At 45.7% G+C, this 17,705-nt stretch overlaps 1 protein-coding gene across 1 annotated transcript in view; it reads left to right on the top strand.

Annotated features, from left to right (window-relative positions):
* Positions 1 to 17,705, top strand: part of misp (mitotic spindle positioning) — a 29,998-nt gene that overhangs the window by 8,973 nt on the left and 3,320 nt on the right. Inside the window, exons 5-15 of the mRNA XM_080770145.1 lie at positions 1,312 to 1,540; positions 5,239 to 5,447; positions 6,489 to 6,614; positions 8,286 to 8,610; positions 9,224 to 9,343; positions 10,508 to 10,815; positions 11,447 to 11,661; positions 12,318 to 12,462; positions 13,628 to 13,748; positions 14,671 to 14,860; positions 16,491 to 17,123. Of these exons, the coding sequence (XP_080626271.1) occupies positions 1,312 to 1,540; positions 5,239 to 5,447; positions 6,489 to 6,614; positions 8,286 to 8,610; positions 9,224 to 9,343; positions 10,508 to 10,815; positions 11,447 to 11,661; positions 12,318 to 12,462; positions 13,628 to 13,748; positions 14,671 to 14,860; positions 16,491 to 17,123 (2,621 nt within the window). The remainder of the gene's footprint in view (positions 1 to 1,311; positions 1,541 to 5,238; positions 5,448 to 6,488; positions 6,615 to 8,285; positions 8,611 to 9,223; positions 9,344 to 10,507; positions 10,816 to 11,446; positions 11,662 to 12,317; positions 12,463 to 13,627; positions 13,749 to 14,670; positions 14,861 to 16,490; positions 17,124 to 17,705) is intronic.

Here is a 17,705-nt window from a genome sequence, read left to right as displayed (position 1 = left end):
GTTACTGCGTTACATTATGTGATCCAAGTGAAACTATGGTCATCACTGCCTGTGGAGTGTCTTATCTAAATTACTACTCCATGTAAAGGGGAGTAATTAAAAAATATATATTGTTTTTTTTATGTGTATAATTATTAAAGTAACGAAGTACATTTACTTAAGTACTGTAGGCCTGCTTCAGTACAAATTTGAGGTATTTTTACTTTGCTTGAGTATTTCCAATATCCAATACTTTGACTTTTACTCCACTACATCTCAGAGCCAAAATCCTTACTTTCACTCCACTAAAGTTATTTGAAAACTTGAATTACTATAGTTACTTTGTAGATTTTGATTATTATTACGAAAACATACATTAACCTCTTCTAGCCCTACAGTATATACATTTATTTTGGCTATTTTCAAAATATTTGTATACATTTGAAAACTTTAAATGGGACATTATGCATATAGTGAATACTTTTTTTACTGTTGGTATTTGAGTACTGTACATTTTGATGCCGATACTTTTGTACTTTTTACTCAAGTACATTTTGAATTCCAGACTTTCACTTATGTAATTTAACGAAGTATTTCTACATTGAGGTATTGCTACTTTTTTTTAAAACACTTTATTTTTATTTTTATTGATGCACCAATGAATAAACATATGTGTACATTTTGTTGTATCTGACATGTAAATATCCCCCCCCTCCCCCCCAATCAAGGTCAGAACAAGACAAATAAAACAAAGACAGACAGTACAAGACAGTAAAAGTAATCAGTAAACTAGTATTGAAAGTACTAATGAACATAGTAAAAAGAAAATAATAATAAAAAAAGAAAGAAAAAAAAAAGGGTAAAACAGAATTTTCCATCAGGTATATGGTATCTAGGTTACATATACATTGTATCCATAATTCAGTTAAATAGTACATTTCTCTATATCCAACTGTCTACTTACTGAGGGCCTCTCTAACCAGAGGTCGCCCAATGTCAGACTTGGTGTGAGGTAACAGGTTGTACAAGGGAATATGGGTTAAAGTGAAAGGTATACTTTCCACAAACTCTATGAAAGGGGGTCGGTATTGCTATACTTTTACGTAAGTAAAACACGTGAGCCTACTTTTTTTTTTCCCCCCACCACCACAACTGGTACTGAACAAAAATGTCTTCTCCATGCAGTCCCACCAGTCCCTGTTCCAGATCCAAGAAGCTTGCTACACACATTTGTTTCACAGGAAACATGGTTACTCAATACCGCCCCCATCTGGCATAGTCAGGTCACCACCACTGGTACTGAACAAAATGACACATGTGTTCTCCATGCAGTCCCACCAGTCCCTGCAGCAGCTCGGGCTCTCACAGCGGCTTCTACTCGTTCGTGGAGGACCCCGGGAGCCCCGAGGCGGAGCTCAACCAGGCCTGGATGCTGTCCGCCCGGAGGCAGGAGCAGCTGGCCACGCTGAAGGAGGAGCGGGGCTTCAGACTGCAGACCTACTCCAGCGGCCGGAGGCCCGAGAGCCTGTTCCAGGAGAGCAACGGGGACTCGCGCTACAAGGTGCTGTGAGATTCTATAGAGGCTATACACACAAGTGTTCTTTAGTGTGCACTGCAGCCACTCCCAATGCACAGCAATGTGTGTGTGTGTGTGTGTGTGTGTGTGTGTGTGTGTGTGTGTGTGTGTGTGTGTGTGTGTGTGTGTCTGTGCCTGTGTCTGTGTCTGTCTGTTTGTTTGTTTGTTTGTTTGTTTGTTTGTTTGTTTGTTAGTTAGTTAGTTAGTTACCGGGTACCAACAGGTGACAAAGTGGCGCTGTTGAGCTTCACACTGTGCATGATGGTGCATGCATGATGGGAAGCTGAGTTTTTAGCAGCCATTACATCACACGCACGCACGCACGCACGCACGCACACACACACACACACACACACACACACACACACACACACACACACACACACAGAGAGAGAGTGTGAACGGCAAGGGAGGAGGGCTTGTACAGTACAGTACAGTACAGTACAGTACAGTACAGTACAGTACAGTACAGTACTACATTTTACAAAGTGGGAATAATATTGGACAATAATGTTATGACTCGAGTGTGGTGTGACCCAAAAGCACAGCAAGGAGAGGCAAAGCATGAGTAAAGCCCACCCGGGCGGGTTTTTATTCACAAACACGGGGGGGTGAAAGGAGGTGCAGGGTCCGTAGGTTGCTCCACAGAGCTCGGGTCCCGGAAACACTGGAGGGGAGAAGAGAAGGTCGAGTCAATGGCAGGTTCACAGAGTAAAGGGAAAGCACAGTAACGGCGTGACGTTTTAACTGTCTAACACTAAAACACTGAGCCTAAATCTAGCTGTCTAACATTACCAACCGTAGACTGGTGAAGAACTGGCGCCGAGCTGCAGACAGGCCTGGTTCTTGTAGGCTCATCAGGTAATTGCAGACGACATCCAGGTGAGGAGGTTGTAACAGGGAGAGAGGTGCTGTGGAGTGCTCTGGAGTCCTCTGGTGGCGCTGAAGTGCCCAGAACACCCACAGCACATGGATGTAGAGGTGATGGAGAGCGAACCGTAACAGGACCCCCCCTCCAGGAGTCGCCACATGGCGACTGGCAGAGTACGTCGGGGTGAGCCCGACGCCGTGGAGGGACCTGGGCAGGAGGACATTCAGCCTGGGTGGAGGTCGGGGCGGACTGAAGGCAACAGACCTGGCAGGCGGCGCTCCAGCTGAGAATACGCCCAGAACTCCAGCAGACATGGGGGGTGTGAAGCTCCAGCCATGGTCTGCCCAGGATGAGTGGAGTGCCCGGGGAGTGAATAATGTAGGGGCAGATGCTCTCCACATGGTTCCCAGAGACAGTGAGGGTGATAGGATGAGCCCGGTGTGTGATAGGGCCCATGGGATGACCATTCAGAGCGGAGGCAGGCAGGGACCTCTTGAGAGGAGACACGGGGAGGCCCACCCTCCGAGCATACTGGAGGTCAATAAAGCTCTCATCGGCCCCGGAGTCGATGAGAGCAGGAATGGTGAGTGTCTGTCCCTGCCAGGCGAGAGTGACAGGGAATTTGGCAACACTGGTGCTGGGCTGGGAAGTTGTAGTGAGACAGCTTACCCGAAAACCCTGAGTAGGCGAAACTACGCCCCCTGGTGGCCGGGAAGTGGACACCTTGGAGAGCAGAATAGGACAGGAGCGAACACCGTGCGCTGAGCTGGCACAATACATACAGAGTCTATGTCCTCGGCGGTGCTCACGCTCAGCTGGAGATAAGCGACCCCTGGAAGTCACGTGGATTCGGCCCAGCTGCATGGCGTCGTCCTCGCAAGTGAGATTGGAGGGGGCAGATGGCACTTGCTCGGGCCGAGTGAGACTGGTGTGGGCGGGGGTAGACGGCTTGACAGCAGCGTGATACTGGGAAGCCCTCTCACGCTTACGTGCACGGCGTCGTTCGTCAATGGAAATGGACAGAGAGATGAGTTCGGTCAGAGTGGGGGGTCTCTCTCTCTCGGCCAGGGCATCCCTCGTAGCCTCACTCAAACCCCGGATGAACGCGCTGCGGAGTGCAGGCTCGTTCCAGTCACAGCGTGCGGCGAGGATGCGAAACTCAGTGGCATAATCTGCTACTGAGCTATAGCCCTGGTGGAGGGCAGAGAGAGCTGTGTCGGCGTCATGCCCTGGGACGTCATGGTCAAACACAGCCTTAAACTCTAACACAAAGTCTCTGTAGATCTGCATGTACGTGGCTGAACCCTCAAGGCTTGCATAAATCCATCGGCGCGCCCTTCCGGTGGTTAAGTTAGTAATGTAAGCTATGCGGGCGGGGTCAGTGGAATACATGCTGGGCTGCAGATCAAACACGTACTCACATTGCATGAGGAACTCCCTGCAGAGGGAGAAAGTACCGTCAAAGGTGGCCGGGGCAGTGAGGTAGGGCTCCCGGCTGGGAAAAGGAGCGTGCGCCGCAGGGGCCGTGTCAGGCGCTTGTGCCGTCTGGTTAGGAGCGGCGGTGAGATGCGCGTTGAGCGTGGCGACCTGGTCAGCTAGATCCTTGACCAGCGATGTGAGTTGTTTAACCTGAGTGTGTTGTTGAGCGGCTTGGGACTGCTGAAGATCCGAAACATCCCGGAGCTCCTGCTGTAAACTTAAAACGGCGGCGGATGCCTCCGACAGCAGGCGGGAGTGGTGCTCCAAAACCTGTCCCTGAGCCTGGAGAGCTGGCTGCTCTCCTTCCATGCTGGCTGGGTCAAATTGGCCAGTTCTTACTGTTATGACTCGAGTGTGGTGTGACCCAAAAGCACAGCAAGGAGAGGCAAAGCATGAGTAAAGCCCACCCGGGCGGGTTTTTATTCACAAACACGGGGGGGTGAAAGGAGGTGCAGGGTCCGTAGGTTGCTCCACAGAGCTCGGGTCCCGGAAACACTGGAGGGGAGAAGAGAAGGTCGAGTCAATGGCAGGTTCACAGAGTAAAGGGAAAGCACAGACAGTTTAACTGTCTAACACTAAAACACTGAGCCTAAATCTAGCTGTCTAACATTACCAACCGTAGACTGGTGAAGAACTGGCGCCGAGCTGCAGACAGGCCTGGTTCTTGTAGGCTCATCAGGTAATTGCAGACGACATCCAGGTGAGGAGGTTGTAACAGGGAGAGAGGTGCTGTGGAGTGCTCTGGAGTCCTCTGGTGGCGCTGAAGTGCCCAGAACACCCACAGCACATGGATGTAGAGGTGATGGAGAGCGAACCGTAACAAATAAAGCATGGCCTACAAAAACAGAAACATTTTATGTCATTCATTCTTTCAGACATTTTGACGGCAGCTTTGGGTTAGTTAGTCGTGGTCCTTTTGACATGAAATTCCATTTAGTTTCAGACATTATTTTAGTCATCAGAAATGTTTTAGTTGTAGATGGCTAAATATCATAATTTCAGTCGACTAAATCCACTGTTAATTTAGATGATGAATACGTGGCTGTCACGTGTCAATCGTGCATCAATCGCTTCACGGCACGTTTATCAGCTTGTCTTAATACATTATTTTTAACGTTTGATTGATTAATTGATTGATTTATTGATTGATTGAATACTTTATTGACTTGGCTTATTATCAGTAAAGGTGGTACAAGGAGTCGAGTTGTTTTTTTGGAAGGTCGTTCCACATTTTGGTGGGAGCATATAGAACCCGCTTTTGAGCCGAATGTCGGGGGAAGGAGCTCAGCTGATCTCCTTTTCCGGGTTGTCACGGCCATGCATGTTCCCGCAGGTGGAGCGAGAAGAGGAGGAGGCGGCGGAGGAGAATCATCTCAGGAAGGAGATCATTCGCAGTCAGGCTCCCAAGATGAGGCCTCCGCTGAAGCCGCAGTGGAGCGCGGTGGAACACCTGGACCTCAGCAGCATGCACCCAGAACCCAGGAGACTCATCGAGGGCTTCAGTGTGTGCTACAGCGCCCCCTCCCCCTCCACAACGCCAAGGTTGGTTGATTTAGATTTTATTTCGATTTTTTTTTGTGTGTGAGGGGCACGAGTTATAGCGCCCATCCTATATCTTTTCGGAAATTATACGTCATGTGGCAGCCAAGTCTATAATGGACTTTTAAAGGTAGAGTAAGTGATTTCACTTAATTTTTTTGTTTTGTTGTGATAATCCTCTCTACTATAGAGTGTGCTGACCCTATAAGGAGTTCCTCCCTGTCCCCAGTTAACCCCCTGGGGGGGGGGTCAAAAAACCTTAGGTTTCGTTTTTGTTCTCTATCCTGATTGGATGAAAGCTTGTGTCCCAAGGCAAAAACGAAACCTAAGGGTTTTTGACTGAAATCACTGATACCCCCTTTGAGGTTCCTCTTACACCATAGTGTGGAGTGGACATGACGTTTCGAGCCTCACGGCTCTTCATCAGACAGTCTGATGATGGTCTACTGCAGTGGTTCCCAAAGTGGGGTCCGGGGACCCCCAGGGTACCTGAGGGAGTTCCAGGGGGGACCCATCTATTTATCTAAAAATATCTACCCCAAAAGGGGTACCTGGTCCAAAAAAGTTTGGGAACTATATAGAGACTGAACTGTGGAAGTTGCTCAATGGCGTTTTGAAGCACCCGGAAGGGCCGTCTATATACTTCCGCATTTGCCAAATGCCAAATTGTGGTTGGCAAATGCGGAAGTGCAACCGAGCGCTCAATGTTAAAGCCGGTTTCCTCGTCATGGATCCACGGGTCCGCCTGCAGTCCTTCCTCTTACCACTAGGGTACCACCCAGTGCTTCAACATTGGAGCGCCTCACTGGCCCCTTGGTACAACCACAGTCTAAGTACTTTCAGACGGCCATCGATCAATGTAGACGTTGTTGCCTGGCTCAACGACAGCTTTGCTCCAGGTCTGCTCAAGAGGGGCTCGACAACGCAAGCGTAACAAACAAAAAAAACAGCTCAACACAATCCAGGTCTGGTCATTCATTTAATCTAGGATTATAACCTATATATAAAATAATAACCTTGCAAATGTCATGCATCCTCTTGCAGCACCACAGAACCAGAACCAGGAACCATCGACAACCAGCAGATCAACTTCAGTACGGCCAGAGAACAGTTCTTAAAGATGGAGCAGACCAGAACCCCAACCACCCCCAAGAAACTACACAGCAACAGGTACTGTATATATAGGGCTGCATGAGCAAAGAATAGGCTATTTTAGAAAGACACAGGACCTCGTACCTTATACTTCAATGAGTTAACAATACTAATTTAGGCTCTGAGTCAGAGTCAGGGTGCTGCTATTGTGCATGTCGGCTCACTGGGAAACACCACTTTGAGACGTGGGTCTCAAAGTGGGGCTCCAGAGACCCAAAGTTCAGGGTCCAGAGACTCAGAGTGGGGGTCCAGGGACCCAAAGTACAGGGTCCAGAGACTCAGAGTGGGGGTCCAGGGACCCGCATGGTTCTTTGAGGGGGTTCAAAAATGGCCTCTTATGGGCGTGTAACTCTGAGAGTGTACAAACGGACCCTTGGGCTCATGCATTTGGTAATTGTGGGGCCCTTGAAATGTTACACTAAATGGAAGAGAGCCTTACTTAGTATTTGCCTATTTGATAACATCTATGAATGAAGTAAGGTTGTTGTTTTCTGTTACAATTAGTGTTAAATGGCTGTATATTGTTATGTTTAGTAACAGTGTTAAATAGAAATAGCTCTGTATTGTGATAGTAATCATTGCTATGTGTTTGTTCATAGTAATTGTTGCTATGTGTTTGTTCAGTGTTAAATAACTCTATATATTGTGATAGTAATCATTGCTGTAGAGTAGGCTGTAGAGTAGACCGTTTGGCAAAGTGAGTGGCAGAGTGAGTTTTAAAGTCATTCAATGTTGTTTAACCCATTCTGACCGGGCACCCATTTTGGTGTTAGCATCATGTTATGCTTTAGCTATTGAAAAATAGCAGATCTACAAGCTCATATCGCGCCACCGAGTGGCGCGATACGAGCTTGTAGGTCTGCTATTTTTGAAAAATCGAAGAACGACTGACATTTTTCTAGAATCTGATCTCAGGTCAGAATGGATTAATCAGACCAGTGTGTGTCCAGTGGAAACCTCGTATGAATCTGATCTCAGGTCAGAATGGGTTAATGCAATCAGATCTGTTTGGCAAAAAAATACTTTGTGGCCTTGCAAGCCCATACGTCCACTCAGTAGGCGATCCCACGTAACTGCCGGGTATGATGATGATGTCACACGCATACCCTCTATATAGATTAACAACAACAACAACAACAAAAAACATATATTGTGGAATATGTTCCGACATTAGAACATTCAATCGCACTAGTTTAAGGCGCACGCTCATGCAATGACACTATACGCACACGATCGGGTGAGTCTTCAAAGGTTAATGGAAAAACACCGGCGGTGAGGCGGGTTTTAGTATTGATCAGAGCCACAGCGTTACGACAAATCCGTTCACTTCACGGAGGCCAGTCCGATGGCGGCTCTTCTATACGTATAGTCTTCTATTGGCGAATAGGGACAACCGGAAGTTTCACGGAATGCATTGGAGTCTATGGGCGAGTACATGAACCACGTGACGGGGCTGTTTTCTGGCCCCTCAATGTCTCAACTCTAGTCTATACTCTATGGCTCTGGTATTGATTAATCCGGCAATAAATGTGTTTACAATTTAGGCATTCTTAATCCAGAGCTATACTTACATATTAATTAAGCAAGGACAAAAAGCACGGCAATGTTTTAACTGTCCACCAAAGCAAATGTTAAAACAACGATTATTGATTTGAAGTCATATATGTATATGCGATTATGCGCCCCAAGCCCTGGCTACAGAATGCTGCACTATGACGCGGACCGGGTGCCATCGACATCACCCCCCAGATCTCCAAAGCCTCCAAGCAGCCAGCAGGTACCATCGACATCACCCCCCATATCTCCAAAACCTCGAAGCAGCCAGCAGGTGCCATCGACATCACCCCCCATATCTCCAAAACCTCGAAGCAGCCAGCAGGTACGAGCAGCATCCCCTCCCAGCTCTCCCAAAATACATCACACCCAGGTGCTCCCATCACCTCCCGGATCTCCCAAACTACAAAGCTCCAGGATGCTGCGCTCTCAGGCGGACCGGGGGTCAACATCGATGCAAGTGAGCATAGTTTATTAAGTCCTTTATGAAGTAAACACCTCGGTAGTATAGCATCCTTTGCCTCCTGAACCACTTCTTTCTCTATATACTGTACCTGTTACAGCTGAGTTTTCTACCAGTATTGTAGCCTAACAGTATATAGCCGCGTGTCATTTCATTGCTGTCGGGCATAAAACTATTATCAACATGATGTTTTCGTAAATCGATGTCCTACTTGATCATTCTACAGCATCACATAAGAGTATCCAAAATAGCAGATCTACAAGTTGAGAATGAGCTTGTCCATCTGCTATTTTTGCGTTTTTTTATTATTATTTGAATCCTGAAAAGTAACATTTTTTGACATTACACTGATGAGTACGTTGGACCACAATTGAAACAAGCCCCCTGTTTATGTGTGTGTGTGTGTGTGTGTGTGTGTGTGTGTGTGTGTGTGTGTGTGTGTGTGTGTGTGTGTGTGTGTGTGTGCGTGTGTGTGTGTGTGTGCGTGTGCGCGTGTGTGACTGTGACTGTGTGTGTGTGTGTGTGTTATCCTTTTAGCATAACCATTGACTGTATACTACCTGTACTGTTAACTAACCTGCTAATGAAGTATTCAACCAATCAATCAAAGATCCAGAGAGATGATGCGTGGATAGAGATGGATCCCCAGACCTCCAGCAGAGGACCAGATGCAGAGCAGAGGCTGAGCAGGCAGAGCAGTGTGTTTGATGATCCGGACTCTGGTCTGGAGGTGAGTGCTGCATATTATCTCTGCTGTCGTGAAGAAACCACCTAACTCCAAAATGCTCATTTTTCGGGAAATTAAAATTTTCATTTTTTTCAAATTTCATTTATTCAGGAAATTAAGAAAACCTTATATATTTGTTTTTCAACAAAGCAATAGGCTTTGTTGGCCTCATCATGTCATCAAAGTGCATGGTATTGTGACTTTATATATTGTCAATTACTTGCATGTGAGAGGGGGAGAGGTAGTGGAGTTAGTTGCTTTGGCAGAGAGTTTGAAGGTCCAATAGAGTTAAGAGGATTTGTCCAAAGCGCTTTTAACGCAAAGGGTGTTCAATAGCACTGATTTATGCAAAAAACTAAAAATTGAGTTAGGTGGTTTCCTCCTATAACAGCAACGAATTATACTAACGAACTTACCTTTTTTAACTTAACTTAATACTTTATACTACATCTGAGAGTCAAATATTGTAGCCTACTTGTTACTCTACTAGAATTATTAACAGCTTTGGTTACTAGTTACTTTATTTAAATTATTATTACAAATCATGGATTAACCCTTATTTTATACTACTCTATTCGAAAATACTCAAATTAGTTACCTTGTACATCAGCTATTTGACACATTTTGACACATTTTTGCACTTTTACTTGTAGGCCTACTGTATGTACATTTTGAAAAGCATTTACTACAGCATTTATACTGTGGTATTGCTACTGTAGAGAACTTTTGTTCTTTGTGGTGGTTGATTGAGAGTACCTTTTTCCAACTGACTGGCTTTGTGCAGCAAACTTGACCAAAAAAAGGGAAATGAGGAATGTCCAGACGAAGGGTTGAAGTTGAACTCAAAAGGTTTATTTTATCGAAGTTGAAAACAAAAATAAAGATACTTTTAGCATATAACTGTAACTCAGAATAGAATGAGGTGTAGAACAAAAATCAGACGTAAAAAAACTGTGAACCTCCAATCAACAACACCTGGCCTTCTGATGGCCAGGTAATTCATGTCCTCTCTGCCATGTCTGTAGGGGGTGACAAAGCACACTAACAGGAATGTTAGACATGGCATGATGGCACATACATATGAAGTGATGGCCTATTATAAATCGGCTCCTACAGCTATACTTTTGCAAAACAAATAAAACTGTGTATTTCTTCCGCCCCCTGGAGGTGAGTGCTGGCTACACCAGCGACGGAAGCGCGTCCAGCGACCGCGTCTGGAGCGAAGAACAACACGGCAACTCCTGGAAGTCGCCGGCGGCGGCGCCTGCAGCACCGCCGGCCTCCTCCTACGAGACGCCCATAGACAGAGAGATCCGCGTGGCCCAGGAGAGGGAGGAGAACCTCCGCCGCTCGCGGGGGATCAAGCCGAGCGACGGCCGGCGGACGGAGATGGTGGCCATCAAGACCAAACAACCGCTGCCGACGGCACTGCGATCATCCCCGTCCCTGACGACCTCCTCCTCCACCAGCTCAAGGTTATAGAATAGTCTGAGAGTTTTAAAGGTATATTCAGTGATTTCACTCAAAAAAACCGTAGGTTTCGTTTTTGGCTGTGGGACCTATAAGCCTTCGTCCAATCAGGATAGAGAGTCAAAAACGAAACCTAAGGTTTTTTGACCCCCAGGGGTTAACTGGGGACATGGAGGAACTCCTTATATGGTCAGCACACTCTATAGTAGAGAGGATTATCACAACAAAACAACAAAATAAGTGATATTTGAATTAAGTGAAATCACTGAATATACCTTTAACTATTCTTTAGTTTTAGAGTTAGTTTTGACCTTTCTTTTTGTGTTTGCTATAGTTTATTTATTAGTTTTTGTGACAACGCATAGTGTTAGTTATATTTTATTTTTATTTTTATAAATATACAAAATATACAAAATATATATTCAGTTACTATTGGTAACAAGAAAAACTAATTTCAGTTCGTTTTAGTTAGTTTTCTAAACGAACTGTACAGTTTCAGTTAGTTATCGTTTTTTTTTTTTACATTTTATTATAGTTTTTAGTTCAGTTAACGGAAATGCATTTTCAATTTTAGTTTTCGTTATAGCACCGGTATAGTTAGTTCTCGTTAACTCTAATAGCCTTGGCCCCATGCAGCTCCCCGCTGGGCCCCGTCAAGGCCAAGGAGAAGAACCGCGTCAGTTTCCTCATCCAGAAAGAACTGCAGAGAGACGGCTGGAGAAGCGAGGAGAACCTCTCCCAGAAGATCGGCCTCCATGAGGGATCTAGCAGAGGTCTGGGCCAGAGCCGACAACCAGGAACTCCTCAGGAGCTGACCACGGGGGAACGGAAGACGGTCCTGGTGACATCAGGTATAGATTAGTGTTTTTCCCCCCGACCACAAATGTTCATGTCAAGATGTATTTGGCTGTATACATGGTAAATGGTGAATTTATATAGCACCTTTATCCAAGGCGCTTTACATTACATTAGATTGCATTCACCCATTCACACCGATGCCTTAGGAAAGCATGCGTGGCGCCAACCTGCACATCGGGAGCAATTAGGGGTTCAGTGTCTTGCTCAAGGACACTTCGGCACTAACTCTGGGGGAGCCCAGGGTTCGAACCTTGCGGTTCCCATCTGGTCACTCTACCTCTGAGCCACTGCATGGACTGTATGGACCCCCATTCGTCAAGATTTTGTGCCCGAGACCTCCATAAGACATGTATAATGGTTTGTGTTACAACGGTTCCTCATTTCCCTGGAGCCCCTCTGGAACTCCCTCAAACACCCCATTTTGAGAACCAGTGGTTTTAGACAGATTGTTCCCAAATGTGCAGATTGTCATTTAGATAGCATGTTGTTCAATGTTTAGACATAATGCTGTGTAGTTTCTTAAGGCACTACATTGTTCTCTTTGCACTACAGTATGTGACTGACTATTTACCTAGTTCATTGCAAGTCGCTCTGGGTAAGGGAGTGTCATGAGAGTGTAAATGATAAATGCGTACAATGTGAATTGTAGATAGGAAGGAGAAATCATTCACTGAGGAAGAGGAGGAAGCAGGAGAGCAGGGGTCCTGGGTGACGAAGAGGGACCAGACGGAGGTCTTCCCTTCTCCATGCTGTCCTCACAAACACCCGGAGGAGACAGAGCTGTACATCAGCAGGTTGGTTGCTTTCAAGGAAACCAAACTGTCCTACAGTCATGAGTCCGTTAGGTTTAAGTCAACCTGCCATGGGTTAGTTGTGACCTGCCGCGCATGTCGGGAGCCACGGGTGATTTCTAACCCGCAGCATGGGATAGTTGTAACCGACGGCGCATGTCAGGAGCGACATTGTTGTCAAACAAAATGCCTGTGGGACTAGTGTTAGTATATGCACCCTGGTTTGGTTGCTTGTATGTTTGCTTGTTTGTTCGTTTGCTTGTTGTCACTCACAAAACAATATAAAGAAGATTCACAAGTATTAAGTAATAGCCTATATGTGAGGGAGAACGCATACAAAAACTTGAGAAGTCTCATGCTCAAGGAAAACATTTTACGGGAAGTTTAGGATGAAATGACATCAAAGTGGAGTATTCTTTAAGCGCACACATAATATGTACAGGCATTTCGGAGCGTTGCCGAATCCACCATTCCTTCATGGGGTGAAATCAAGTTAATTGCCACAACCACCGATCTTGTGAAGAATGAAAATGGGAATATTCTAAACTTTCACAGATTCTGCCAATAATCCTATTCTTTGAGACACAGACACACATCCGCGTTTTGCAGGGTCAAACAAGGGAATCAATCACATGACGTTGATCCCCTTGACCCCTTCCCCGGCCTATAGGCTCATACTAGGACATGAAGTATGGGTATCATGTGCGGTCGCCCCTAAACCATCTCGGCCCCTCAATTATTTCTGCCGACCTCACACCGACCGCTCCGTGTTGTACTCTTTATTTTGTTTTACTGAGAATAAGGTTAGAAATACGTTTACGGTTTAGGTATAGGGTTACGTTTTGGCATAGTTTTGCTGAGGTTAAGGTTAGGAATAAGGTTAGGTTTAACCGTTACATAATTTACTTGGGTTACTTTAGGAATACCAGGGCATACCGCGCATGAGTTCCACCGGCTGTACGCCCGGGGTGAGTTGGTAAAGGGACGACTCGTCTGGTATTCGACGTATGTATGTGTAGGCAGAACAATACTGTTTGAAATGAGCTGATCTACAAGCTCCCAGGCCAAATAATGTGCGGGTCCTTGTGTTGACATGAAAACATTTGAGAAACAATATTAAGAGAAGTGATTTCAGATATTTGTCTCATTTGTTTGTGTGTTCCTCCAGGTTGAGTTCCTCTCCCATGTCCATCACGCTGTGGGGAGACTCGGAGGTCCAGAACCTCAGCAGGGTGCTGCCGGTGGGCTACCCTGTGGACAGAATCCCCCCCGTGCTGAGCAGACCCCAGGTCAGTGGTAAATGGTACTCAACCTACCCTGTGGACAGAATTCCCCCCGTGCTGAGCAGACCCCAGGTCAGTGGTAAATGGTACTCAACCTACCCTGAGGACAGAATCCCCCCCGTGCTGAGCAGACCCCAGGTCAGTGGCACATGGTACTTAGCCTCGGAAACCCAGACGTGTTTATTTCCAGGGAGGAAAAAAAAAGTCTGGGGCCTGTAATGATATGACTCAAATCATATTTGCTTCATGATTATTCATGTCTGGTTATATTGATCTGTTTTGATTAAGTCTAGAGGTTGACTAGTAATGCCTAGAACAGACAGCTTTCCCAGGGTGCTGTGCTAGCTTCCTGCATTATTGATACAGAGCCCGCCAGAACATGTTGTGCTCCTGTTTTGTATTGCCACATTCTTATCATACATAAACGTCTACTCTTCAAGAAACTCGTCTTATTGAATTACCCACACAACATACAAGTTATCACAGGGCCGAGTCCACTTCAATTCGGCATAGAGACGAGCCTGTTGGATTTCTCCGATTCTACACTGATTAGCTAAGATTGCCTTCCAAAGTTTTCAGGAGTAGCCCATTTTGTACAAAATGCTGCACATGTCCTGCTCATCCAGAATTCTATCCTCAGAGCTATGAGTGATCTGGCTCTGCATTTCCTCAACAAAATGAAGAAAATTGTTGCAAGAAAAGAAAAAACTATATTACTCCTAAACATTTTGCCAAACATCACAAACACTATCCTCCTGGTGGAGACCTGTGCCCAGAAGGGCACTTTTTCTAGTTCATTATGTACTTTTCCCCCTCCTAGAATTGTTGTGCTCAAAGGTATAATATTTGTCGTTAAACTGCAAATACATTAGTTTTTTTTAACAGTACTCAAGTGCATGTACTTTGTTTACTGTCCACACTGGCCCAGGTGACGCTGATGGACCGGTCCACAAACACCAACAACCGCACGGAGAATGACTCCGCTTCCTCTGCGCGTCCTCCATCTTCACACCGCTCCTCCACCTCCACTGACTCTCCTTCCTCTGCACCTCATCCGTTTTCACAACACTCCTCCACCTCCACTGCTCCACCCGCTGACTCCTCCACCATCACCCAAGGTTGTTATACTGTAGTTTGCCTTTATTTATTAGTTGAATTCTTTCCCTGTTCAGGTTTGCCTTGTTTTTGTTTCATTTCAGTTAAACGGTGGGGTGAAGTCATTTTTTGTTTAAAGCATTATATTCTGATAGTATAATCATTGTTATAGACTAGTGTTTATTCAGTTTAACAGATGCCTGAAAAATATTTTTCATTAGTTTGCTAATTTTTTTCACTAAAGGAAACTAAATAAAAACTAAGCTATGACAGATGACAAAAACGTCAATATTATATAACTTAGTTTTAAACACATTAAAAACTAGACAAAGTCATCATGGGTGTGCGTGCGTGGGTGTCACAGACCAAACACAGCTGCGTTGTGAGCTTGTAGATTCATTGTAAATTCATTGGCTATGAACATCAGACATTTCATCTGTATCACGGCCCAGCAAAAATGGATTTCAGTCGAGTAAATCAACGGTAGATTTAGTCGACTACAATCGTATGATATTTACTCAACTAAATCCTTCAAAGATTAAACATTTCAGATGACTAAAATATTACTAAAACTGTCAAGCTTTGTGATGCACAGCGTCAATGCGTGATAGAGAATAAGCCTGTCCTTTAGTTATCATTAGCCTACCGGCATATGTATTTGTATCATGTTTTCATGTTTCATTTCGCTCTCCAGCATAGAACATAGTAAACCTTGTACACAGCATACAATACACAGTACATAACAGATAGAGTAAGGGCGCCACCTATCAGTAAACTTAACAAAAACTATGCGGAATTGCACTCAAAAGACTATGAGTTAAGCTATATATGTATATGAACCTTTATTGAGAAAGGATATCCCCTTGAGATGTATCATCTCGTTTTCGAGGGGGTCCAGCAACATACAGCAAATACAAGACAATACAAGTACATTCATACATAATCGAGGACAAAACAAACAACAAAGCTCTCCCAAAACTAGCCGCTCCCACCCCACCTATTCACCCGCAACATTGTATCAATAAGTCAATAATAGAAATGATACAAATAAACAAGATGATGAACATACACCGGAAGAACAACAGGCCGAGCATCATGACAGACATTAACAACATTGTCAATACATCATGACCAAAGTACAAACATGCACTTGAAAATAGTAAATAGTAAACAGTAGATAGTAAGTAGTAAATAGTACATTTGCCGCATGATGTAAGGAAAGAGAGAACAATCAGAACAATCGAAGGCAGTTATAGAAACAGGAGCATGGTGTTTGGAGATGAGTAATGATAGACACTTTAAAAATATTGAAGGAGTTAATGGATCTGAGGGAACTGGGGAGATTGTTCCAGTCGACAGAGGAGCTTTACATTTAAAAGCACGCCGAGTCGACCAACTACTTTTCTGATGTTGGTGGGGACTATAAGGTAAAGATGGTCTGTGTGTGTGCCTCAGGTTGTATGGTGAGCTGAAGGGACGTATAGATATTGTTTTAGATATTCCGGGTAAGACAAATAATAGCCAGTGAGAGTGTCTTCGAGCTTTTAGTGTTGTTAGCCAGTTGAGGGACAATGGTGGGTCATATAGGGATACCTCAGTATACAGTATATCACAATGTGCTTATTCCAAATCTGACAATGCCGCCCCATGCAGCAGCTGCGCCGCAGCCGGGCCGCCAGCCGTGGACGGCGCTCGGCGGGGCAGCTTCGGTGCAGAGCGCGGCGGCCCTCGGAGGAGCTCTGAAGCATGAGGGCAGGCCTGCAGCCAGCAGCTGCAGCCCTGATGACGACGAGCTGACCACTGCAGAGGCTCCAGCCTGGAGAGGCACCCTCCTGGAGGGCTCCAGGAGGGGCGCCGCGTGTCCCGGAGGCACGCAGCACATCCAGCAGGAGATCCAGCGGGACCTGAGGCGAGAGCAGGAGCTCAGGGAGGCCAGGGACGGATCGACCCGCCTCGACCGGGCGTCTGTGACTGTGTCCCCCTATGGACCCCCCCTGGACCGGGCGTCTGCGACTGTGTCCCCCTATGGAGCCCCCCTGGACCGGGCGTCTGCGACTGTGTCCCCCTATGGAGCCCCCCTGGACCGGGCGTCTGTGTCTGTGTCCCCCTATGGACCCCCCCTGGACCGGGCGTCTGTGACCGTGTCCCCCTATGGACCCCCCCTGGACCGGGCGTCTGTGTCTGTGTCCTCCTATGGACCCCCCCTGGACCGGGCGTCTGTGACTGTGTCCCCCTATGGACCCCCGCCCCTGGATCTCCCCCACTCATCTTCTGCTCTGCCCCAAGGTTATTCATTGTGACGGTTCAGAATCATTCCATCGGTTTTGAGTTTTGTTTCGGTTAGATTTGATTTATTTGAATTTGTTTCCTAATTTGGTTTATTTTTTATTTTTTTATTTTTTTGCTAGGGGAAAATGCTTTTGTTATTTTTTGGTTTAGTTTTTTATAAATGTTTATATTAGTTTTAGTTAAAAAAAAAATCATAATAAGGTTAGTTCTGTTTGAGTTATTCTGTTAAGTTTCAATAAGCTCTATATGCACAGCAGACACATTGGAAAGAAGTTGGGCCTCTATAGCTTCCTTCCTCTCTTCTAGTCAAACAGAGTCAGGGTGCTGCTACTGTTGCGTGTTGGCTCACTGGAAACACTTTGAGACACGCCAGTGGGTCTCAAAGTGTTGTCCAGGGACCCTCATGGTTCCGTGATGGGTTTCAAATAGTCCCTTACGGCATATCAAGGCCCATTTTTTTCAGGAGCCACGGACCACCATTTGATGACATTTAGCCTCTCAGATGATCCAAAACACAAAATTGTTGTTATTGTTGGATAAGATTTCGGCCACATGTCCATGCTGTATTGATGTGGTAAC

Source organism: Protomyctophum bolini, assembly GCF_963924005.1.
Source record: "Protomyctophum bolini genome assembly, chromosome: 8".
In the NCBI taxonomy this organism is placed as follows: Eukaryota; Metazoa; Chordata; class Actinopteri; order Myctophiformes; family Myctophidae; genus Protomyctophum; species Protomyctophum bolini.
This window is presented reverse-complemented; position numbering and strand designations above follow the sequence as displayed.